At 46.2% G+C, this 23,828-nt stretch overlaps 3 protein-coding genes and 1 pseudogene across 3 annotated transcripts; all 4 read right to left on the minus strand.

Moving 5' to 3' along the window:
• Window positions 1–2,343: 2,343 nt before the first annotated feature.
• Window positions 2,344–4,282, minus strand: LOC119286988 (acetylserotonin O-methyltransferase 1-like). Its single transcript, XM_037566466.1, has 2 exons — window positions 3,404–4,282; window positions 2,344–2,945 (listed from the first exon to the last, which is right to left on the minus strand). Exons 1-2 carry the CDS (start codon window positions 4,211–4,213, stop codon window positions 2,637–2,639), a joined length of 1,119 nt encoding a protein of 372 aa, XP_037422363.1. The 5' UTR covers window positions 4,214–4,282; the 3' UTR covers window positions 2,344–2,636.
• Window positions 4,283–8,160: 3,878 nt separating this feature from the next.
• Window positions 8,161–9,708, minus strand: LOC119286998 (O-methyltransferase ZRP4-like). Its single transcript, XM_037566477.1, has 2 exons — window positions 8,775–9,708; window positions 8,161–8,685 (listed from the first exon to the last, which is right to left on the minus strand). The coding sequence occupies exons 1-2, from the start codon at window positions 9,594–9,596 to the stop codon at window positions 8,395–8,397; spliced, it is 1,113 nt and encodes a 370-aa protein (XP_037422374.1). The 5' UTR covers window positions 9,597–9,708; the 3' UTR covers window positions 8,161–8,394.
• A 3,058-nt stretch (window positions 9,709–12,766) lies between these two features.
• Window positions 12,767–14,373, minus strand: LOC119287056 (acetylserotonin O-methyltransferase 1-like). Its single transcript, XM_037566554.1, has 2 exons — window positions 13,557–14,373; window positions 12,767–13,366 (listed from the first exon to the last, which is right to left on the minus strand). Exons 1-2 carry the CDS (start codon window positions 14,334–14,336, stop codon window positions 13,067–13,069), a joined length of 1,080 nt encoding a protein of 359 aa, XP_037422451.1. The 5' UTR covers window positions 14,337–14,373; the 3' UTR covers window positions 12,767–13,066.
• Window positions 14,374–18,486: 4,113 nt separating this feature from the next.
• Window positions 18,487–19,839, minus strand: LOC119287065 (annotated as a pseudogene).
• Window positions 19,840–23,828: the final 3,989 nt, after the last annotated feature.

The following is a 23,828-nucleotide window of genomic DNA, read 5'->3' on the forward strand; positions in this document are numbered from 1 at the left end:
TAGGGAACAGATCCAACTGCGGTACTACCGCGGTGGTAGGGTGGTACTACCGCTCCAGGAACGGTACTACCGCCACTACAACCGTGACTAGTGCCGCAAAACCCGACACGAGAAAAAGACCTCTCGAATCGAGGCGGTAGGAGCCAGACTGCCCAACGGTACTACGGCAGTGGGGTCAAGGGTGGTAGTACCGCTGTGGAGCGGTACTGCCGCTTGTGACCCTTCAGCCGTAGTACCGCAGGCAGTGCGGTACTACCGCTGGAGAGAGAGAGAAAGAGAGAGAGAGAGAGAGAGAGAGAGAGAGAGAGAGAGAGAGAGAGAGAGGGAGGGAGGGAGAAGGGATCTCTCAAAGAAGCTAAGGACCAGGCGGAGGTGCCAGGCCCCCAGCGGTACTACTGCTGTGGAGCCACGGCGGTACTACCGCTGCGAAGCGGTACTGCCGCTTGTGGCTTCTCAGCGGTACTACCGCTGGGTGCGCGGTACTGCCGCTTAGACCCAGACAGAACAAGGAAGATAGGAGAGATCTCTTCAATGGACAGGAAAAGCTCGGAGGGTGAGAAGCTGATGTGTACGTGATGATTCCACCCATGCAAAACCCCAGCGGACCCTCTCTTGATAGTACGGTGCCCTCTACGCAACTAGTCCACTGAGAAAGAAACGAAAGAGCTACACCGTCTTGAAATACACTCCGAGGGGAAGAAAGCGTCTCGTGCCAGGGGAGAATCTGTGAATAATTCAAAGCACAGGATTAGTCCGCAAACATGTTGTCATCAATCACCAAAACTACCTTGAGAGAGATATGCCATAAGAAGACAGTCGGGAAGTTATCGTGCTAAGGCCCATAGGACCAGCGTAGCAGAACAACAACCGCCGCCGATGAAGATTAGCGTAGATAAAAGGATCCAACCTAAAGACGCACCTATTATGTATTTGACGATGCCATCTAAACCAAGGACCAGACCATTGTCATGTCCCATCTTTTCCTCCGCGGACATTGGTGTAGAAGTAGTTTTGCAATTCTTCAGACTGGCTTGACGAAGCAAATATGGTGCATAGTTATTATGACTCAACAACAAGCCCCTAAATTGTAAGCTTCTTCGAGGCCGAGAACTACTCGTGTTGGCCAAAATCCGTGACTAGAAAGGCGACCGAGAGAGATTGAACAAGACAACTAACAACCCAGTGAACTTTTTTGTAGGAAACATGTGATGCTGACCGAACGATGACAATGTTATCAACATAGACCAACATGAAAGTAATAATACCTTCGCGAGAGAATACAAAAATGAGGTGTCTTCCTTGAAAGACGAGAAACTGAGCCGGTGAAGTTTATCACCGAGGCAAGCATAACAAGATAGAGGAGACTGCTTAAGTCCATAGAGAGTGTGTTGCGACTTGCACACGTAATCATGACGATGAGAATCTTCCGGTATAGTTAGGGTTACATATTTAGCACATCCTAAGTTGACCCTCACTTATCCAATAGCACAACCTTGGCCCTTTAAACTTTTATATAGAATTTGGTAAAACAACATTGAGACAAAAGAAATATATAGCACATCCTAAGTTTACTCTAACTTATTCTATAGCATTACTCATTGCTTATAAATATATAGAAGGTTTACGTACAACATTAGTACATATTATACATGGGCATCTTGAATGTTATACGGTATGTCCCTTTCATGCATCTCAACTAGAAGACATAATGCTTGATTACTTATTTAGTTCTTATTAATGTCATGTGGATTCATTCTGCCGGACTATGTCATTATTACATAGTCATGACCAATGATGAAAATGACAACTCAACTTGAGCCTTAGATAACTTAAGCCTAGCAATGATATGTTTGGTTTCTTCTCATCATATTTTTCCACATTTTAACCTTATATTTTAGTGACAATGTACAAAACAAATTGATGATACATATGGTAAACATATTATAAGAAAGTGTGGTTCCATTCATCCACCGCAATCATTGAAGTTACCAAGATATCTTTCTAACTCTTCTGGAGAAGCAATGTAAACGACCATCTCAAATTGGGTATAAGCTTGAAATCTAGCTTTTTATTCGAATTGCATTTTTGTATCGTGTGCTTGTTTGTGTCTTAGCAGTTTCTTGTCCACTAGTCCAGGCATCACGGTCACTTTAGAGGTCGATGAAGGCGAGACCACAGAGAATTCATCGACGTAACTAAGAAAGCAATAAAGAATAGTTACATAAGATCTGTTTTTATATTTCCAACATATATGATGCCTTGCATTGCTATGTTGAACAATGATATTGCCTTTCTCATGTGTGTCAATTCATGGCAGCAAAAACCAATAAATATCGTGAACAGTTAACATGTAAGGGGGTCATCATAATATTATCAACACATCTTTATTACACCGATGAAAAACAATTTGGAGTAACTTGCATACACTCCAAGATACATAAATGACTACATTCATCTCTGACCCAAACATGAAAGCCAGCTAATTTGAGCAAATTAAACCCGCACAAACTTGAAGGACAAGCAGGGCGTACATGCTGTGCACATACATATATAAAGCATAAATTAATACAGGCAATAATTAGCTTACGAAGTTTGAACATTATTTACCAAGGTTGCATAGCAAGTTTGTTGTTTAGTTAAGGATAGACCTCGATGATGGACCTAATTCCTAGCATAGGTATGATACTGTAGCCACTGAATCTGGCTTCCAAGAAGATCTTCTCCCACTCATGCTCTTCTCGTTCACCTCCCTCAAAAACCATGAGGAAGAGATCGTACAATGCTTGTGCCTCCTCCTTTTTAGTACTATTACCCTTCGACTTTTCAGAACCAACCACCATGTTTATGATTATCACCTTCCCTCCAGCTTCTCTGGAAGGGATTGCCTCTTTGCACCTTCGTAGTATCTTGACGCACTCGTCGTCACGCCAATCGTGCATCACTGACTACAATACGAAAATATCGATATGATGTAGGATATTTAATCAAAGTGCATGTAGGCTTGTGCGTTCAATATTTCAACTTAATCAAGCATTTAAGTGTTTGCGTGTACCCTCGATAATATAGTGTATATGTGCATGTCATCCTCATATGCAAAGGGCATGTCTAAGCTCGATCTATGGGTTTGTATGACCATATTTGACGTTTTTGAGTCAATAAAGCTTCTATTAGTGCCTCAAAAAATAAAGCTCCTATTAACATGAAAAAAGTACCTCTACACAAAATGATTATTATGACCTTTTTTTGCAGGAAAAATGATTATTATGACTAATACCAGTATAGCTCAAGGAAAAAAAACACGGTACAACAAAATAACACCGGCCTCAAAACTAGGTACTGACTCACAATGCAAGTATGGAACACATGCGGACTAAAAAAAAGTATGGAACACATGTGAAATTACCTTGAGCAGAACAGCGTCGGCCGGGGGAATGTGCTCGAACATATCGCCCTCGATGAATCGCACCTCTCCGCCGGCGGGGGCCTCCGCGACGACGTGTGGGAGATCCAGGACGCTGCACTCAACGTGCGGGAAAGCTGCCGCGATGGCCTTTGCGATGGTGCCGGTGCCGCCGCCGACGTCGACCATCGAGCGCACCCCGGAGAAGACGTCGCGCGCGCGGCCCTCCCTCAGGAGCACCTCCACGACGAAGCGGCTGTCGTCGGTCATGCCGTCGCCTATCGTCCTGCTCAGAGCAGCCTCCCGCGCGGCCATATCCCACATGTCCTCGCCGTGGTGCATCTCGAAGAAGGAGCGCGGCTGCTCGTCGTCCATGAACCACGCGCTCATGCCGGAGAACGGCGCGGTGAGGTTCGGGTCGACCATGAGGGACACTAGACGGGACAGTCCGGACGACGCCTCACCGTCGCCGGCGAGGAGGCGGGAGGCTGAGGTGAGCCCGTAGACGACGATGGCGCAGCCCGCGGAGTCGTCCGGCTGCTGGTGTTGGACGGAGAAGACGCCCGAGACGGTGAGCACGCGCATGAGGCGGCGCAGGCGCGGGAGCCTGGAGGGAGGGAGGGCGATAATGGTGGCCAGCTCGCCGAGCGTGGCGCCGCCGCCGTTGCCGTGGATGGCGCCGGGAATGCCGAGCTCTATGACGCATTTGAGCGCCATGGACTTGACGAAGCCGTAGGCGTGGATGCAGAGCTCGGCGTGGCCTTGGAGCATGTCCTCGGTGCTGATGAGCTTGTAGTCGCCGGTGAGCGCCATGGAGTACTACGTGCCGCCCTGCAGGGTGGTTGTTCTTAGCTTGTTTTTCGTACTTGTTGGTAGCTAGATCTCCGGTACTGCTCGCTAAATAGTCTCTCGAGTCACTCACCACTCATGCAGCTGAATCCTTCTCCGGTTTTAATATTCATCACGAGAAAGTGCAGTATTTTAAGATTGACGAAATTTAGCCCTTCGTCATACTCCCTCCGTGTACCGCATTGAAATCTCTAAAATAAGACTTATATTTAAAAATGGGGAAAGTAAAACATAATTGAAGATTGAACGTAGCGTGGTGTGGTAGGAGTGACATGGTGACATCTTTATTGAACATGCTCCAGCTAACTCATTCAAAAGTCCGAACTGATGGAGAAAGACGGGTAATATATTTCAACACCCTTCCTCACATCTAGACTTATTTAGCCCTTAGACTTGAGATTTATTTAGGCCACATAATCATTTTTTAATACTGTGTTGGCAGGGTCTTCACCTCCTGGCTCGGATATCATATTAAATATGCTCCAGCCAACTCATCCAAAAGTCCGAACTGATGGAGAAAAGCAGGCAATATATTTCAACAATCTTCTCTCCTCAAGAATTATCATTTGGCCAGATAGTTCTTTCACTCTGTGTAAGCAGGCTGGTAGAGCGGTGGATGGCAGCATTGACGGTTGACACCAAGGTTACATTCTCTTCGGGTGAAAATCCATAATCTAGCTCTGTGGCTAGAAGATTGTGCATGTTGTTTTCCCGTCAGATGTTGGCTCCAAGTTCGGCTTTGTGGATGATAGCCCCAGGTTTGACTTTGTGAATGTTCTTGTCAGAGGGATGATTCCTTCTTGAAGATGTTGTCTTAGAGTCTTGCGTCCTTTGTTAGGCCACATGTTGCTCCATGGGTGAATTGCAGTCACAAAGTTTGCGGTAGGATTTGGTGATACTACCGCAAAAAATGTGCAATGTAGATGGCCTTGGGTTTTTCTTTATTTTTATTCTGTATGCCGATTTGTTCAGTTTTGATCCTTGGCTTTACTTATTGTTAATTTTATAATTTATTGTGTTCAAGATGTTCGTTTTCCTTTTTTCCTCGTCGATCATCAATTAATTTTTTTAATAAAATAGATAAACTGGAGCACACAAGGACAACGAACATCTCCAATTCCATCAACTAAGCCATTGGCTCTAGTTTTATCTTTTGCATATCGACTTCCATTCAAGCTTACAATGAAAAAACTATGAAAGACCACATTTGCATAAATTGCACTAGCCTTCTAAGTTTTGAAAGGGCTCCTGAGCCACCCTTGAAAGATGGGGATCACAAGAAAGTGCAATGGGAGAACCACTGAAGAAACCAAACTGGAGATCATACTTGCCGCCATTGCTGCCATGATGTGTTAGGTTGAAGCACCGGATGACTACCTACTACTCCCTCCGTTCCAAAATAGATGACCCAACTTTATACTAATTTTAGCAAAGTTAGTACAAAGTTGAATCATCTATTTTGGAATGGAGGAAGTAGATCTAGAGCCAGCGTTCGACGTGGCAAAAACACCACATGCACATCAAGGCAGGGATTGAGTCATGAGTCCTTGTTCCATTTCATATGGCCCCATCACTCTGATGCCGCCACCATGGACTGATGAGCAAACTCCAAGGTATTTTTACGAAACAAAACAAAATCGTTCTAACTCAAAATAGTGTGAATTTTGAGCTGATTAAATGGGTAAATCTCAAAATATGCGGTGGGTTAACCAACAACACAGAAGATAAACTAGAGGGAAATTCTCGAAATATGTGAGACCCTGATAAACTAGGAAGAAGGGAGAAATCTCACCAAAAATATGTCTTCAAAAGGTAAATCCGAAATAGATTTGGTTGTTGACTGGCTTTGACCTGCTAAATTTGTCGCCATCACGTTTCCCACATGGTTTCTAAAAGAAATGGAAACATCGGCAAAGTGTGCCAAGACATAAAAATGTTTCCAAACATTAAAGAACAAAATAGACGAGCTCACCGCTGCAACCTGCAAACAATTTAATCACATCAGCAAATTAGGCTTCGGCCTCGTGCTCCGCGTGATGGGTACTATATATGGTTATGTCAACGTAAGCATCGTACCCCCGCAAAAAAAACACGTAAGCATCGTACCTAGAGAGATTAGGAATGACTCTCTTTCGAGATGTTTGGCCAATATAATACACACACATCGACGCCATCTAGGATACCGAGGACCATGATGTAGAGCCAAGAGTATATAACTGAATAAAAAAAGTATCCACATTCTCTTTCTTTTCTGAGGCCTGAGTCATATCCTTTTCACCATGATCTCATTGTCCAACCCCTAATCAGTGTATGACGAACATTGTAAATAGTTTCACTTCTTTCGGTGGCACGTTGTGTGATCTTCCACAACACCAGCTTGCATAGTTTTTTCTTTGTTAGCTCATTGTCAGAAATGGAGTTGCGTTGTCACCGACTCATGTGGTTGATTGCTTGGCGAGCTTCATGTAGATTCTCATGGCCTCTGCGGTGTGGGCTTAGTCGTCAGTCGTTTCTGATGAAGTTGGAGTCGCTTGCTCGAGGAGTATGATGACGGTGACACAAATGTACAACCTCGACGAGATCATCTTCACAGTGGGTGGGTGTGATGTATCTTGTGTGTGCCTGATCCATGGTTTGTGATGATTTTTTTCCATTTTTTCGTTAACTAACATGACAACTCTTTTCTTCTTAATTAAGGGAATGAATCCCAAGGACTCTGGTAAAAAAAACTCTTTCCAATACCTTGCAATGCCAATGTTTGCATTTGGCACATAAAATTTGTGGAGCTGTATGAAATATCCAAGTCGCACTAGCTAAATTAATGCAATATGGTTGTTTAATTACACTACACAATGAACCAATGGTTCATTACGAAAGGGCCCAAGGAAAACATGTTTTCCTTTTCTCTTTCTTTTGAAAACACAAACAGATTCATATTTTATTCAATCAAAAAGGCGAAAGTATACCTTTAAAAAAGCACGCGTACCTTTATGTTTTCAGTAATTGCCATGCACGAGTATCTTAAAGGCACGTTCATAATGGATGAAAAAAATAATGAGGAGTATGCGGCCGTGATGGTTGGTCATATGGTACGTTTGTATCCCTCACACACCGCTTAAGGATTGCCATGATGTGACGATGTTACCAGAACAGAGAATTGTCATGTTGCAATAGAGAAAGCTTGACATATTTTTAGGATTTACCATGTTGTGCACGAAGAAAATTGTCATGCTATAAATATTAGAACATGAAAAATGTTGCATTATAGAAGAATTCCCTGATATAAGGGAGAATTGTCCACATGTTTAGAAATTGTCATGCTACAACATAGAAGTTTGACACATGATCACGGATTGCCATGCTGGAATTGTTAGGTTGTAGCATAGAGAATTATGATGCTATAGACGATAAACATGTTCAGGAATTAGCATGCTAGCATACGAGGATTGACATGCATAGAAAAAGAATTGACAGTGTGAATTGTCATGCTACAAGCAAGAAAAAAATGGCATGCTATGCAGAGAAGTTGTCACACATGTTTTCAGTAATTGCCACACTACATCAGGGGGAATGTTGCTACACACGCGAGTTTCCATGCTCTAGACAAAACTGACACTGGTTTAAAATTACCATCTATATACACATGAAAAAGTTGGCACCCGAATCAGATCGAGAAGTAAGGAAAGAGACTGGACTTCACAGTGCAGTCCCATTCGCTCAAAAAAAAAGAGTGAAATGAAGATTGCCATGTTGTCGCAATATTGAGATTTGTGCGCAAGATTGAACGCACAAGAGAGCATTCATGCCCGGAACCGTTTGTGAACGTTCGCTCGTTATCATTTGCAGAAAAAGATATACATGGTTTACGTAAAAGAAGTACATTATAGATAGGTGTCAAATTAGAACATGTCTCTTGTAACGATTTCGTTTGTCCTTAGATAAAATCACCATATCCAGGATTATCACCTGACCCAACATTTCTAGGAGGGATGACATCGAACCTTCCACAGTATTAATACCTCCACAGTCTACATCGCCCCAATCATAGATAGGAAAATGTATCCATCAACCTTTTGTCAAAGTCTGAATTTAAATGCACACACACACACACACATCGACACAAAAGTACGTAATCACCAAACATTTCACGGGTAGACCTCGATGATCGACCGGAACCCTAGAACCGGTATAATCTTGTAGCCGCTAAACCCAGCTTCTAGGAAGATCTTGCTCCACTCTTGCTCATCTCGCTCAACACCATTGATAAACATAATGTACAGATCGAGCAACGCATGCACCTCCCCGTGCTTCTTGTCTGCTCCGACCACTATATCGATGATTATCACCTTCCCTCCCGCCTCTCTTGGAGGAATGGCCTTTCTGCAAGTCTTCAGTATTTTGACGCACTTCTCGTCGTCCCAGTCATGAAGAACCGACTGAAGACAAACATGGAGATACCGCGTATGCAACTTTAATGTTGAACATAGACAAAATGCTAATTAGTGGAGGAAGAGGATGTACGAACCTTGAGGAAGACGGCGTCTGCCGGTGGAACGCTCTCGAACATGTCGCCGGCAACGTACTTGACGCAGGTGCCGGCGGGCGCCTTGCTGACGACGTGCTCGAGCTCCAGCACGCTGCACTGCAGGTGCGGGAACGCCTCCGAGATGACTTGGGCCGCCGCGCCGAGGCCACCGCCCACGTCGACCAGGGAGCTTATCCCCCGGAAAACGTCGCCGCTCTCCCTGACGGCGATGTCCACGATGAAGCGGCTGTCCGAGACCATGGCGCTGTTGATCAGCGCGTCCAGCGCCGCGTCGTGCCCGGACATCTCCCACAGCGCCTCGCCGTGCGCCTGCTCGAAGAGGCAGGGGTCCGGCAGCGCGTGCTGGAACCACGCGCCGATCCCGAGGAAGGGGGCGACGAGGACAGGGCTGAGCACGAAGGCCATGATGGAACCCGAGCTCTGCGAGCCGATGAGGAGGCGGGACACCGGCGTGAGAGCGTACAAGGGCTCGGCAGCGACGGCGCCGTTGCAGGTGCCGTTGTTCACGGGGGCAGCCGGGACGACGACGTCCTCCTGCTGGACGACGCTGAAGACGCCCGAGACGGTGAGCGTGCGCATGAGGCGGCGCAGGCAGAGGACCTTGGACGGGTGCACCGCGACCCTGGCGACTATCTGGGGGAGGGTGGCGGCGCCGCCGTGGTGGTGGATGGCGTCGGCGAGGCGGAGGTCCAGGGCCGACTTGAGCGCCATGGACTTGATGTAGGAGAATGTGGTTGCCCAGAGCTCGTGCTCGGCGTCCAGCACGGCCTGGTCGTCGGTGCTCTGGCCGGTGAGCGCCATGATCGATGCAGTGTGCGTGTGCTGCTTCTGTTTGCGTTGGCAGATATATGTACAGGGAGAACCAGACGTTGCCCCCTCGATATACTATACTCACTGCTTACATATACTATTGCTATCCAGAAACTCGAAATCTAAGAGAAGGAATCTGAGATACTCTTGACTGTCAACTGAATCTGACTTACTAAATTTACTGAAGAAAAAGGTGTGCCCAGATGATCGCCATCACGCTTCTCACGTGGTTTCTAAAAAAGGGCAAGCATGAAAATAACTGATGAGATTTGGTGATACCAACAGAATACTTTTTGGCACTCGTGCTCCACGAGGTTGGTTTTGTATCAATATCCCCAGGTGTTTGCACATCACACACATCAAAATAGCATCTAGGACCATGACAGTGCGCACAGAAGAGTCATATCAAATGATTGGATAATACTACCAAACGGGAGTCATTTCCCTTTCGCCATGACGTGTCATCGCCCAAAGCCAACCAACGTATACTTGAACAAATTTCCCTTTCACCATGATGTCTCATGGCCCAAAGCCAACCAACATCTTAATTATCCTCAAGCATTTGGTTAGGTCGTTGTAGCTCCCTGTTTAATGTTTACCTCTGTGATGCAATAGTTTTTGAGATATACGGTGTCAACAGCGAAAATTCGCAAGAGCGCTCGTCCGCGCCTGCTCCCGTTAGCGCGGGCGAAATGGAGATCGACGCGTGGACGTGAAAATAAGAGCGTGATGTATACTGCCACAGTGATGTACGCATTTTTCTAATGGGAGGGGAGATGGGAGAGGGACGACGTTTGTATCTAGTGGAGGGACGGTCGTTAGAGGGTAGCGGCGACGTTAAGGGCGGTGCTGCGTTGACTCACGCAAGAGCTGATCCTTTTGCAAGTGCAGCAAGTGCTCCGGTAGTACATCCCTTGCTGGTTGCATTTTTGGCCCGTCGCTTCAATATATGCTTGGGTGGTATCTTTGTCAGCCCCAGCAAGTCGATGACCTGAGCAACAAATTTACTAGCGAAGTAAGAAAACCAGCAGAATTCAGAACCAAACGAAATAGTTCCGTTTGATGTAATCGCATCTCAAACAGGACAGCATCACCGCGGGTGGAAGCTCACCTTCGCGTTCATACTTGTGCCTGCCGGTTGTCTTTGCCCGATTACTAGACGGCATCTTCAACTGACACGTTGCTCTGTCCGGCAAACCTTTCAGATGTAGCACCGGCGACACGACATCAGGCTGAACTTCTTCGCACGAGCTGCTCGCCGCCACAGTTCAGTTTTTCAAGCTATTGTTCCCAAATGTAAAGGATAACTGAATGTCCTGCGCGATTGCAGGTACAATTTCATCTGAGAGGAACCAATACAGTGGAAGCATATCAACATACCTCTTCGTCCAGCCTGGTGCCTGCGGATCATCTTTCTTCGTTGACTCTTCTAAGTTCGGCGCCGCCGAGCTGAGTCCCTCGCAAGTGTTGTTCAGGTCTTGTTGAACTGTCAGCGCCGCATCACCAACATCGCTAATGCTTGACTTGGCGGCCGGGAAAACAAGTGTTTGGCTGCGTTAGCCCTCAGTCGTAGCTTCGGCGCCTCCAAGATCCGGCAGCGGGAATCTGCTCAAACGTAGGAAAAGATTATGAAGCTGCGCATCTAGTAACAGCGGTTGTCATTAGCAGCAAAAGGCGGCGCGAGGAACAGAGCTATCAACCGCATCTCATGAGAACTTAAATCCATAGCCTGTTGCCTCCGTCGTCGGCTCGTCGCCATAGCTTTCAGCTTCTCTGACTCATGCGGTGTCCGGAGACGGACCCCCAGTCGCAAATCATTATGTGATACATGTACTGACAGAACATGTCCGAAGTGTACCGTCATCGTGTCGTCAGGTTGGATGGAGCCGTCACTCTACAATATTGTCCGACCGGTTGTATCCTTCTCAGCCTATACGATCGCATTTAATTCTTGTAGCGACGCGTCGTTCAGCCGTTGGTCTAGGTACCGAGAGCAAGCGAGCTCGTGTGTTCTTTCGCCGCTCTCAACGTGTCAACAGTTCATATACAACTTTCACTAGTTACATTCTACTCCCTCTGTCCCATAATATAAGAGCGTTTTTGACACTACACTATAAAAGCGTTTTTGACATTAGTGTAGAACGCTCTTAGTGTAGAGCGCTCTTATATTATGAGGCGGAAGATCTGCGTATCATTATATTAAGAAGAAGAAATGAGACAAGAACCCATACAGCACCCACTCACACGTACATGCTACTCACACCACACTATTGCTCTTAGATTCCATCCACGCCTGTTTATCATTAAAAAAATTCTTTCTTTTTAAAAGAGATAGATTTATGTTCGATTCAATCATAATAGCATGTTCGTTCATCATACCTGCTCGCAACTGTTGAATTGTCGCATCAGATTTGACAATAGCGTTTTTATTGTTTCTGATGTTTGTTGTACTACCATGATTGAAGATGAATTGATCAAGTGTTTCCCATAAAAAAAAGTTGGCTTGGGCACCGTGTCATCATGTCAAGCACCTGAATAAGCAAGACCGACACTGCAAGTCCATTGATTCTGAACTTCCTATGTTCTCCAACACAAGATCAGAAACATCTCCAGGAGGAAGAAAACACTGAGATCCAAGATTAGTAGTGCTGCCTTTTGTCTTCAGTACTCCAGGTGATTGGCTCCCCTACCAAACATACTGACACAAAATATATCGCAGTCAAGTCGGTGTCACTACACTTCAGGACATCTTCAAAACTGAACGCTGGTCACACTGCGAATGCCATGATTGCTTCAAGATTGCTGCATGAACAATTTACGTGTAAACTTCCCCAGCAACTTATGTGATGCAGAGAGGAATTAGACAATGGTTGTGTGTTGGCCGAATCTAGAAAGTAGAGTTATTCAGGATATTAATAGCAAATGTTTAAAACACAGAAGCCTGCAGATGCAATTTAGAAATGAGTCAACACGCATATGACATATTACCTTTTGGACAAAATGTTAAATGACACTGATTAGCTGAATCAACAGAGCACTGCTAAAATATTCATGAACTGTAGAATTTCTTTAGTCAGCAATCAGACATGCAATCAGTATCATACACCGAATCACCGAAGTACAGATGCTGAATAATAAGAGTGGACACTGAAACATAGACATAACATCTCAATATCATTCATTATCTCCATTAAGAAAATATACACCCAACTGTCGATGGTAATTTATACATAAAAACACGACCGGAGCAGACTCCATATAACCTGCTACACATATATGTCTTGCAGTGACAGAGGTAACTCACTGGTCACAACTACTCACACCTCGCAAAATGCAATAAGCTGGCTGTAAACATATCGGTCACACCAAAGCACATGCATACAACAAGACAGCACAAACGCTGTTCATGCCGTTTTTTGAATATATAATATGATTACTCCACATAATTTTGCGTGGGGCGTTCAGGGGTAGAGCTCAATAACAGATCTAACCCCCAGCACCGATATAATTTTGTACTCGCTGAACCCGGCTTGCATGAATACATTTTTCCACTCGAACTCCTCTCGCTCGATCCCCTCGAGAAACATGATAAACAGATCAAAGAAAACCTGTGTCTCTCTTGTAACAATTTCATTTGGCCCAGATCCAACCACCATATCTACGATTATCACCTTCCCACCGGCCTCTCTGGGAGGGATAGCTTCCTTGCATTTTTTTAGTATCTTGACACAATCTTCGTCGCCCCAATCATGAAAAACCCACTAAGATGTACATCAACAAAAAATAGGATTAGACCTTATAATCTTCGGAATTATGAGTTTCTTCAAACAAATAGTTAGCTTACGTTTGTGGTTCAATTGGTACGCATTTGTAGCTAAATGCAAATTGTATGGCATCCTACTGCAAAATTAGGATGTGTGCAAAGGGAAGAGAAAAATCTAAAGGGTGTACCTTCAGGAAAAGAGCATCCGCTGGTGGAATGTACTTGAACATATCGCCAGAAATAAATGACACATGGTCATCAGTAGGAGCTTCTTCAACCACGTGAGGGAGATCCAACACTGTGCATTTCATTTGCGGGAATGCCTTCGCAATTGCACTGGCAGCTCCACCATGGCCCCCAGCGACATCAATAAGCGAGTTTATACCAAGAAATACATCACCACACTCCCTCAAGATGATATCCATGAGAAAGTTACTATCAGAAACCATTGCATTGTTGATTGACTGGTTGTAAGAATCATTCTTGTCAGCCATCTCCCAGAAGGTAAGGCCATGAGCCTTTTTGAACAAGGATGTAGAGTGCTCATCTAGGAACCATGAGTTCATGCCAAAAAAGGGGGCAAGGACAGTTGAATCAAGCATCAAAGACAGAATGGGAAATAAATTCGATTTAACTTCATCGCTAACGAGGAGGCAAGTGGTTGGGGTAAGCACATAAACAGCCTCCTTGTCTGCCGTGGTGGATTCATGGACAGCAAAGATGCCTGATACGGTGAGCACCCGCATGAGCCGTCGTAAGCGGGGAAGCTTAGATGGATGGAGCCCGATCTTTGCGGCCAACTCAGAAGGTGTCATAGCCCCACCATGGTGTTGGATGGTGTTAGGGATTTGCAGTTCCATTGCACATTTTAGTGCCATGGACTTGACAAATCCCAATGCATGGTGCCAAAGGTCAACTTGAGCCTGGAGCAAATCCTGAGAGCTATTCTTGCTTTGAATGGGTGACATTTTTGTTGAACTTGCTTTCTTTGGTTATGGGTGGGATTGTACACATGTGTGCTGGTCTATATATGAACAAACTCATCAACATACTAAGGCAAGTTGCTAAGGCACAAGGTAGGGCCATGGGTAATAAGTTATTTAAGAATGATGAGAAATTTATATCCCAGGATTTGGTGAAGGTATTTAAGAAAAACTTACAGCAGCAATATACATATTGCTACATGGCAGGTAAAAATCAATGTGAACAGTAGCTATCAGTTTATTGCCTAGCTATTGGCATAATATTTTGTGAAATGCTTTTTTTTCATATATTAAGTTTCACTCATTTTCTTTCAAACATTTCACTTGAGTTCCACTTCTTTTAAATTAAAATATCAGGCCCTACTCTCGAATTTGTTCTGTTAGAGACCGGAAGTGGAAGACATGTTTTTGCCACACCTAATGAAAAGGTTGTACATATTTTTGCTTTGTAAATATCTATACTTGAACAGAACAAATAACCACCTATCAGTAAATTTTATTCATCGAGGCATACTAGCTACCAATTACACACCTTCAGAAAATATAGCAATTCCGCAAGCATGGTTTCCATTTGTGATATAACCCGCTATCTTATCACATGGTCAAGACACGCTTCTCACACCCCAAATATAGAACATTTTCTAGCTGGGACATCACGCTTTCTACTTTTTTAGAGAAAAGGCTAAATGCTATGCTTTATATAGAAAAGCAGGAGTTTCAGTGGGAAAACCAACGTCACGGTACAAGATCTGAAAAAACTAAACAAAGAGGCAGCAACCAGACTGCCGAAGCAGCCTACACAGCAGGCACTACCCAGCCACCCCACTGATAACCACCCTGATGGCCTCCCTACGGTTTGCAGGACAGAGAAGCATCCACTGCGATGAAAGAGCGAACATTTGGAGATGTTATGCACCGGAGAAGAGGGAACACGCTGTTCAAAGACAACATCGTTTCGCCCAGTCCAAATCAACCAAGCAAGAGCCCCAAGCATTGCTTCAAGTGGAAATGAGATTTCCAAATATCGAGCATCCGCAAGTCGCGCACCCCGGCCCTGAGTACATGATCATCACATAAAGTGATTTCGCACTATACTTGCCACTCGTCGTTAGGAGCCAGTGAGCCTCATCACTGACATCCGAGCCTCCGAGAGCTCAACTTCTTGCAACCACCGGTAGAGCTCCTCCCATTCTTCTATCCCACACTCACTACCAGCAATGTCACGCTGTTCTTGCCTACTGGTCCAGGACGACCTTACAGTTCGTTCTTTGTAAATGAGTGTCATTGACACTTGACAGTGTTGCTTGGACATACGGACAGAGGTGTCCGAATCTGGCTAATATTTGGCTGGCGATTCGGCTAGTTTTAACTTCGATCCATGGAATGAGCTAGAGAACAAACGATTTCGCCTGAACCTTTGTGAACTAAAATAGTAACACATTCAGAGAGTAGGGCTAGGGTGACCAAACGCCCACTCAGGAGCGCCGCCCAAACAAATTGAAGTCAAGAGCAGTAGAAGATGGAAACAATCGATCAAACAAGCGCTTACTGGGAAATGCGGGACGGGGTGGCAGCTCCGCCGCCGCGGCGGACGCACGGGCGCGAACGGTGGTGCGTCCGCGAGCAGCCTCGGCCCCTGGGTCGTCACGCTACGCTGCCTGGTGGCGCGCCGCGACCTCGGCAGCTTGCGTCCACCCGTTAGCCTGGTGGTGCGACGAGACCTCGGCGGCCCGACCGCCGGCGCGAGGTAGCCGCCGCCGCCCTTCGTTGCGAGCAGTGGCGAATGGCACAACGGTGGGCTCTATCCCACGTGTGACCGGAGCCCGGGCCATGAAATTTGTTGTGGGGAAGCCCGATAGCGGGTGGCGGTGGGCCAGTGGCATTGAAAGCATGGAACGGCCTATACTTTTTCTTTTCTTTTTGGGAGAAACTTTAAATCTATTCATCATAAATTCTAAAAATATATATATTCATCATATGTCATGGCAGTACAAAGAACAACAGAACTAATAAAAATTACAACCGGTTTAAAAAAACACAACTAGGTCCATGGACTATCTAACGACGACTACAAGAACTCACGGTTTTGAATTTGTATTCTCAAAATCTCAAGGTACAAGATATAAATATAATGTGTAGATCCTTGATTAATGATAAAAGTTGAATCTATATTCCAGAATATATTTTTTGCGAGAAAGACATTTTATTGGAATATGCTCAACAATCTATGCAATAAATATGTGTGCATGTTTAGTTCAAATATTTATATGTGTCAAATAAAATGTCCATGCAGCTTTAAAAACAATACAGGTTGCAAATGTTTCATGTAATTTTTTTTTATCTTAGAACATATTTGACTGTCAATATGAAAATTCTCACAAATGTAAATACAAAGTTTAGGTGACTTGCGGAACATATTTGTAAACTCATTCCACGATCCATGAAATGGTCTTTATGCATTTACTAAAATGTTCACGCAACTCGCTGAAGATAGTTTGTATTTAAAAAACTAAGATAATATACTTTATTGTTATTTATTTTATTTTTTACAAAAGTATTACAAGCAGAAAATTTGCATATACCCGTGAAAACATACTATTACCAAATAAATTTGTAAATAGCATCAAAAGATCATGAATTAAAGCACATGAAGGCTAAAAGGAAGAAATAGGATAAGTTTTTAAAGCAACATCATAAAAGAAGGAGATAAAAAAGTTGTAGGAAAGAAAAATGGAAGAAAATTAAGCAAGAAAGAAAACAAAACTGAAATAGAAAGTGAAAAAAAGAAGAGAATTTTTTAAAAAAATAAGAAAGGTCGTTACAAAATATAATAAATTGTCGCGGCAGCTCTATCCTCAACCAGCAAATCTGGTCTTGCAATAGGAAGAATCAAACAGTTCACCAACTGTTAGAAACATGATTCCAATAAGGTGATGCTGCAGCACAATCTGCGAACAGCGTTATCCTCGACTAGCAAATCTTGTCCAATAACAAGGAAATACACCGAATCACAAGAAAGTTGATGAAATATGAGTATATTATTCCTTGTGCAATAACAGAGAAAAACAATTTACTCATGCCGTTTCTTGTTGAGAATAAAAAACTAGAATGCAAAATTTATCCGGCATTAAGAAAAAATCAGGAAAAAATCATACAAAGAATTCAGTTGGGTACTTGGGTGGCAATAGGAACAATACCCATCTATGATAAGTAGTAGAAAACGAAATGGTTCGTATGAACTAACGGTTTTCCTTCCTGGGTAAAACAATTCAGTTGGGTCTTGGGTGGCAACATTTGGAGAAAGGGAAAAAAAGTGTTTCGGTCCTCTCATCGTCCTCCAGAGGACGACTTGCGGATGAATAGGGTTTCTGAGCAGCTGAAGAAGCAACGCTGACACTGCTAGTCCCTTGGTTCTTATGATCTCCAGCACAAGATCAGAATTATGTCCAGGAGCAAGTGTTTTGGGGACACAGATATGCTAGTCTTTATCTCCACTGATCCCGGAGACCGGCGCGAATGCCAAATCTTGTCGACACAAAAATATATCCAGCTTAACAGAAGTATATCCAACTTAGTGCAAGTACTCTTCAGAAGTCAGAACTCAAGGATGGTCACAATGTGGCACTTCACAAAACAGTCTACGTGTATCTACTTCCAAAAGAGTCATGTATGTGTGAGGCAGAGAACAACGGAAAAAATGGCTGTGCGTTTGGTCCCATTTAAACTGAAATTCAGGAATGAATCACCTGAATAATTGATAACAACAATTTGAACACAACAGCATAGTGGGTGCAGTTTACTAATGCATGTATGGCAGATTCATATTTCAGCTCAATCATAGTCGCATGAGTGATCATCCATGGAAGGAAGTACGTGGGGTCACACGGGACTGTCAAGCGTGCATAATACGCAGTAATCTAAAGCTGTAAACAACTTACGCATGCATACGCTGATTCACGAAGGTACTGGCGCTGAGAAACATGGACATAGCATATTAGCATCTTAATATCAGCATTTGTTATCTCAATCCTCACAGTGGTCTATACATAAACACCACTGGAACAAATTCATTCATCACAGTGGTCTCACATCACAAAAATACGTACACTATTCACCACACTAGGCCAAAGGCATGCAACCAGAAAGCACACGTGCCATGCCAGTTTATTAAAATACAACACCGATTACCACGTAATTTTCATGGGAGTGTTCAAGGGTAGAGCTCAATAACAGATCTAACTCCCAGCACTGATATAATTTTGTAGTCGCTGAACCCAGCTTCCATGAATATCTTTTTCCACTCATGTTCCTCTCGCTCAATCCCCTCAATACACATAATAAAGAGATCAAAACCTGCGTCTCTCTTGTTACATTCTCATATTTGGCCCAGATCCAACCACCATATCTACGATTATCACCTTTCCACCAGCTTCTCTGGGAGGTATAGCTTCCTTGCAATTTTTCAGTATCTTGACACAATCTTCATCACCCCAATCATGGAAAACCCACTAAGATGTACATCAGCAAAAAATGTTATGATTAGCCCCTGTAATATTGAAAATTGTTGAGTTTTTCCATAAAAAGTTAATTAGCTTACTTTATTTGTTTAATTTGTACCTACAAGCGGCTAAATACACACTTTATGGCATCCTTTTGTAAACTGGGTATATGTGGGAAGGGAATAAGAAAAATCTGAAGTGTGTACCTTCAGGAAGAGAGCATCCGCTGGTGGAATGTACTTAAACATATCGCCAGAAATAAATGACACATGGTCACTGGTAGGAGCTTCTTCAACCACATGAGGGTGATCCAACACGGTGCACTTCATTTGTGGAAACGCCTTAGCAATTGCCCTGGCAGATCCGCCGTGTCCTCCGGCGACATCAATAAGTGAGTTTATGCAGAGAAATACACCAGCATACTCCCTCAAGATGATATCCATGAGAAAGTTACTATCAGAAACCATCACGTCGTTGATTAGCTGGTTGTAAGTATCGTCCTGCTCAGCCATCTCCCAAAAGTTAAGGCCGTGAGCCTTCTTGAACATGGACGTGGAATGCTCATCCAGGAACCATGAGTGCATGCCAAAAAAGGGTGCAGTGAAAGTTGAATCAAGTAACAAAGATAGAAAGGGAGATAAGTTTGATCTAACTTCATCGCAGCTGGCAAGTAGGCATGCGGTTGGAGTAAGCCCGTAAGAAACCTCATTGTCTGGTGAGGCTACTTCAGGAACAAGAAAGATGCCTGACACGGTGAGCACACGCATGAGTCGCCGTAAGTGGGGAAGCCTAGACGGATGGAGCCCGATCTTTGAGGCCAACTCTGAAGGGGTCATAGAACCACCATGGTGTTGGATGATGTCAGAGATTCGCAGTTCTGTTGCACATCTGAGTGCCACGGACTTGACAAATCCCAATGCGTGGTGCCAAAGATCAACTTGAGCCTGGAGCAGCCCCTGGGAGCTATGCTTGTCATGGGTGGGAGACATTTTTTTTAGCTTGTTTTTCTGTGGTTTTGTGTTGAATGTAGCTACGTTGGCTGGTCTATTTATATGCAAACAACTAAGCCTGAAGGAACAAGGTAGGGGCATGTAATTACATATTAAGGATTGTAAGATGTTTATGTGCCATGATTGTGTCAAGGCATTTGAGAGAAGGTACTTGGCTGTATATTTATTATTAACAATATACAATTTTTACATGGCAGAGAAATTAATGTTAACTAGCAAGGGAACTCGCACATTTGTGCGGCTAGACTTCATACATATTGTTCTACACGTCGTTTCTGATTTTGCCAGTCTCCCTTGTGCAGCTTTAGCATCATTATTTATGATACTAATATTGAATATGGGATCAATATATTAATGAGAGGTGCTTCGATACACCCCCTTAAAACTTTAAAAAGGGTACTATCCATCCACATCAATGGTTCAAATGTAAGTAATGTACGTTCGTTATTACTTCTGAAGCAAGGAACGGTGTAACAAGTATGTTTCCTTTGTTTTCATTTTTAATAGATTTTGGTGAAGCTGACTGTGATGATTTTGAGGATCCATACACAAATTTTGATGAAGCTCATGATGTGAACAACAATTTGGATAGTAACCGAAGATAGTGAATATGAGTATATGACTTCTGGAAGTGAACTAGAGGCATACATGTTCTACAACAAATATGCGAAGGGCCATGGTTTCAGTGTTAGAAAGGAGAAGGTTAAGCTTTCACGAACAATGCGGTTTAGGCGTTTTGTGTGCTCTAGAGCAGGGAAACAGCAAGAACAATTCCTCACTATGGAGGGCCGCACTCGGAAACTACGACCTGAAAGTCGTTGCAGATGTAAGGCGCAACCTACCGTCAAACTTGACAGAGTTCGTGGAGTTCGGTATTTTGATAACTTTTGTGGATGAACACTGTCATGTTTTAGCTAGCCAGATGAGGTTCCTTCCATGCGGTCTCACAGAAGAATAAAGGAATTTCAGAAAGCCGAAATCTTTGCATTGGGAGCAGTTGGCATGTGGAAGCATCTCGTTATGAAATCTTTCACATGTAGGGCTGGTTGGTATGGCAATGTTGGCTTCATACCCAATGATGTTTATAATTTATGTTCTAGGAACAAGAGGCCACGGATTGCAAAGGGTGATATGATGACAACTTTGGGTATCATGAATAGCAGGAAAGACAAAAACACTGATTTCTTTTATGAATACTGTTGACAACTTAATCTAGTCGTTGGTAGCAGTAGTTTAGAAGCTTTATTTCCCTTGTTTTCAGCAAAGTTCAGTAGGCACAAGCCGTGCCTGTGCGTGCCGTGCATGTAGGGCTAGGACCCGGTCTTGGTGCTCGTGGGATGGCGCGAGCGTGAGCCAGATCGTGGCGCCGAGGTAGGATCTCTACCGGCCACCGTTTTCCCTTTCTGTAACAGAATAAGAAGGAATGAGATAGACAGAAAAGTCGCAACGATTCACGCGACGCAAAAACTCCAGGGTTCATCTCTGTCAGAGTGAGAGCGAGAGAGAAGAGGGATTCCTGACAATTGGCACCAGAGCCTCCTTCGATCCAGGGCGACCATGTCCAACGGCGGCGCACGCGCGCCGTCGACGCCACCCGACGGACCGGGCGGAGGACGCGGTACTGCAGGCGACACGGACGGGGCGGCGGCGCGGCCACGCGAACGGAGCCGTGGCCGCAGCGTCGTCAGGCGCGGCGGCAACGAGGTCATCGTGCACGAGCGCGTGGTGCAGGATCGCTCGAACTACGGCAGCAACATCGTCTACCCCACGCTGACGGCGACGAACTACATCGAGTGGGCCCTCGTTATGAAAATCAATCTGCGGGCGCAGGGTCTCTGGGAGGCCGTGTCCGGCATGGGCGAGCCGGGCGATCGAGAGGACATGGCGGCACTCTCGGCGCTGATCCGGGCGGCACCGCCTGAGATGACGCTGCTGCTCGCCGTCAAGGACACCGCGCACGAGGCGTGGGAGGCGATCCGCATGATGCGCGTGGGCGTGAACCGCGTGCGGGAGGCGACGGCGCAGCGGCTGCGCAAAGAGTTCGAGCAGATCGCCTTCAAGGAGGGTGAGTCGCTCGACTCGTTCGGCATGCGGATCACGGGCATCGTCAACAATCTCCGATCACTTGGTGACATGGTGGAGGAGACCAAGGTGGTGCAAAAGTTCTTGCGCGAGGTGCCTGCGCAGTACGCCCAGATCGCGTGCTCCATCGAGACGCTGCTCGACCTCAACGGCATGTCAGTGGAGGAGCTGATCGGGCGACACCGATCGGCCACAGAGTGCTGCTCCATCACCACCCAGAACCACGGCGGCGAGCTTCTTCTCACGGAGAAGGAGTGGCTCGCACGCGCCAAGAACAAGGAAAGGGGGCAGGGCTCCAACTCCGGTGGCGGCAAGTACAAGGGCAAGCTACAGCAGGGCACCCGGCACGGCGGCGAGCAGAACAAGCAGCAGTCCAGGGGTGGTCGCGACATGTCCAAGGTAAAATGTTACAACTGTAACAAGTACGCGAATCACTTCTCCAGGGACTGTCCCAAGCCTCGCCGTGAGCGCAAGGAACGTGCCAACCTGGTGCAAACGGAGGAGCCGAAGGAGTCTGCGCTCTTCCTCGCCAGTATCTGCGCGCTCTCCATCACGGAGGGCACCAACGAGCATGTCCTGCTGAGCGAGGAGCGCTCCCAGGCACGCATCGCTGCAGAAGGGGAGGGGTGCGACACGTCCTGGTTCCTGGACACGGGAGCTAGCAACCATATGTCCGGTCGCAGGGACATCTTCTCCGACCTCGACACCGGCGTGCACGGCTCGGTCAAGCTAGGCGACGGCTCGGCGGTGCAAATCGAGGGCAGGGGAACGATCCTCTTCGAGAGCCGCACGGGTGAGCACCTCGTTCTGTCAGAGGTCTACTTCATCCCTAGGCTGCAGAGCAACATCATCAGCATCGGCCAACTAGACGAGAACGACTACGACACCCGCATCACCCACGGCATCCTGGAGCTGCGAGACCCGGACGGGCGGCTGATCGCGCGAGCTCCGCGCACACAGGGGCGTTTGTACGTTTTACGCCTGAACCTGGCGCGCCCCGTGTGTCTGGCGGTGCACGGCGGCGAGGACGCGTGGCGCTGGCACGCGCGGTACGGCCACATCGGCTTCCAGGCTCTGCGACGCCTCGCCCGCGAGGAAATGGTGTGTGGCCTGCCTCCGATCGACGAGGCGGACCGTGTCTGCGAGGCGTGCCTCGCCGGCAAGCAGCGACGCGCGTCGTTCCCGCACCAGGCACTGAACCGTGCGGAGACGGTGCTTGAGCTGGTGCACGCGGACATCTGCGGCCCAATCTCTCCCCCTACGCCGGGGGGAAAACGCTACTTCCTGCTGCTGGTGGATGACAAAAGCAGGTACATGTGGCTGCGGCTCCTTGCGACCAAGGACGAGGCAGAGGCGGTGCTGAAGCAGTTCCAGGCGGCCACAGAGCTCGAGTCAGGGCACCGTCTGAAGGCACTGCGCACGGATCGCGGAGGCGAGTTCACCTCCTCCAGCCTCGGGAAATACTTCGCCGATCAGGGGGTGAAGAGACAGCTTACGGCTCCCTATTCGCCTCAGCAAAACGGCGTGGTCGAGCGGCGGAATCAGACCGTCGTCGGCATGGCGCGCACTCTTCTGAAGGCAAAGGGCGTCCCTGGGCGTTTTTGGGGCGAGGCAGTCACCACGGCAGTGTACCTGCTCAACCGCTCCACGACCAAGAGTGTGGCAAAAATGACGCCGTACGAAGCGTGGTGCGGCAAGCGGCCTGTCGTCCATCACCTTCGGGCGTTTGGGTGCATCGCCCATGTCAAGACGACGCGCCCAAATGCAAGGAAACTGGATGACAGGAGCCAGCCGATGGTGCTGTTTGGATATGAACCCAGCACTGCGGCGTACCGGGTGTACCATCCGGCGACAGGGAAGGTGCACGTCTCCAGGGACATCGTCTT

This window comes from Triticum dicoccoides, chromosome 1A (assembly GCF_002162155.2).
Source record: "Triticum dicoccoides isolate Atlit2015 ecotype Zavitan chromosome 1A, WEW_v2.0, whole genome shotgun sequence".
In the NCBI taxonomy this organism is placed as follows: Eukaryota; Viridiplantae; Streptophyta; class Magnoliopsida; order Poales; family Poaceae; genus Triticum; species Triticum dicoccoides.

Coding starts and splice junctions, on each gene's coding strand:
- LOC119286988 (XM_037566466.1), bottom strand. CDS start 4,213: ATGGCGCTCACCGGCGACTACAAGCTCATCAGCACCGAGGACATGCTC. Junction 2,946..3,403: donor CCGACGCTGTTCTGCTCAAG/GTAATTTCACAT, acceptor TTCGTATTGTAG/TCAGTGATGCACGATTGGCG.
- LOC119286998 (XM_037566477.1), bottom strand. CDS start 9,596: ATGGCGCTCACCGGCCAGAGCACCGACGACCAGGCCGTGCTGGACGCC. Junction 8,686..8,774: donor CAGACGCCGTCTTCCTCAAG/GTTCGTACATCC, acceptor GTTTGTCTTCAG/TCGGTTCTTCATGACTGGGA.
- LOC119287056 (XM_037566554.1), bottom strand. CDS start 14,336: ATGTCACCCATTCAAAGCAAGAATAGCTCTCAGGATTTGCTCCAGGCT. Junction 13,367..13,556: donor CGGATGCTCTTTTCCTGAAG/GTACACCCTTTA, acceptor TGTACATCTTAG/TGGGTTTTTCATGATTGGGG.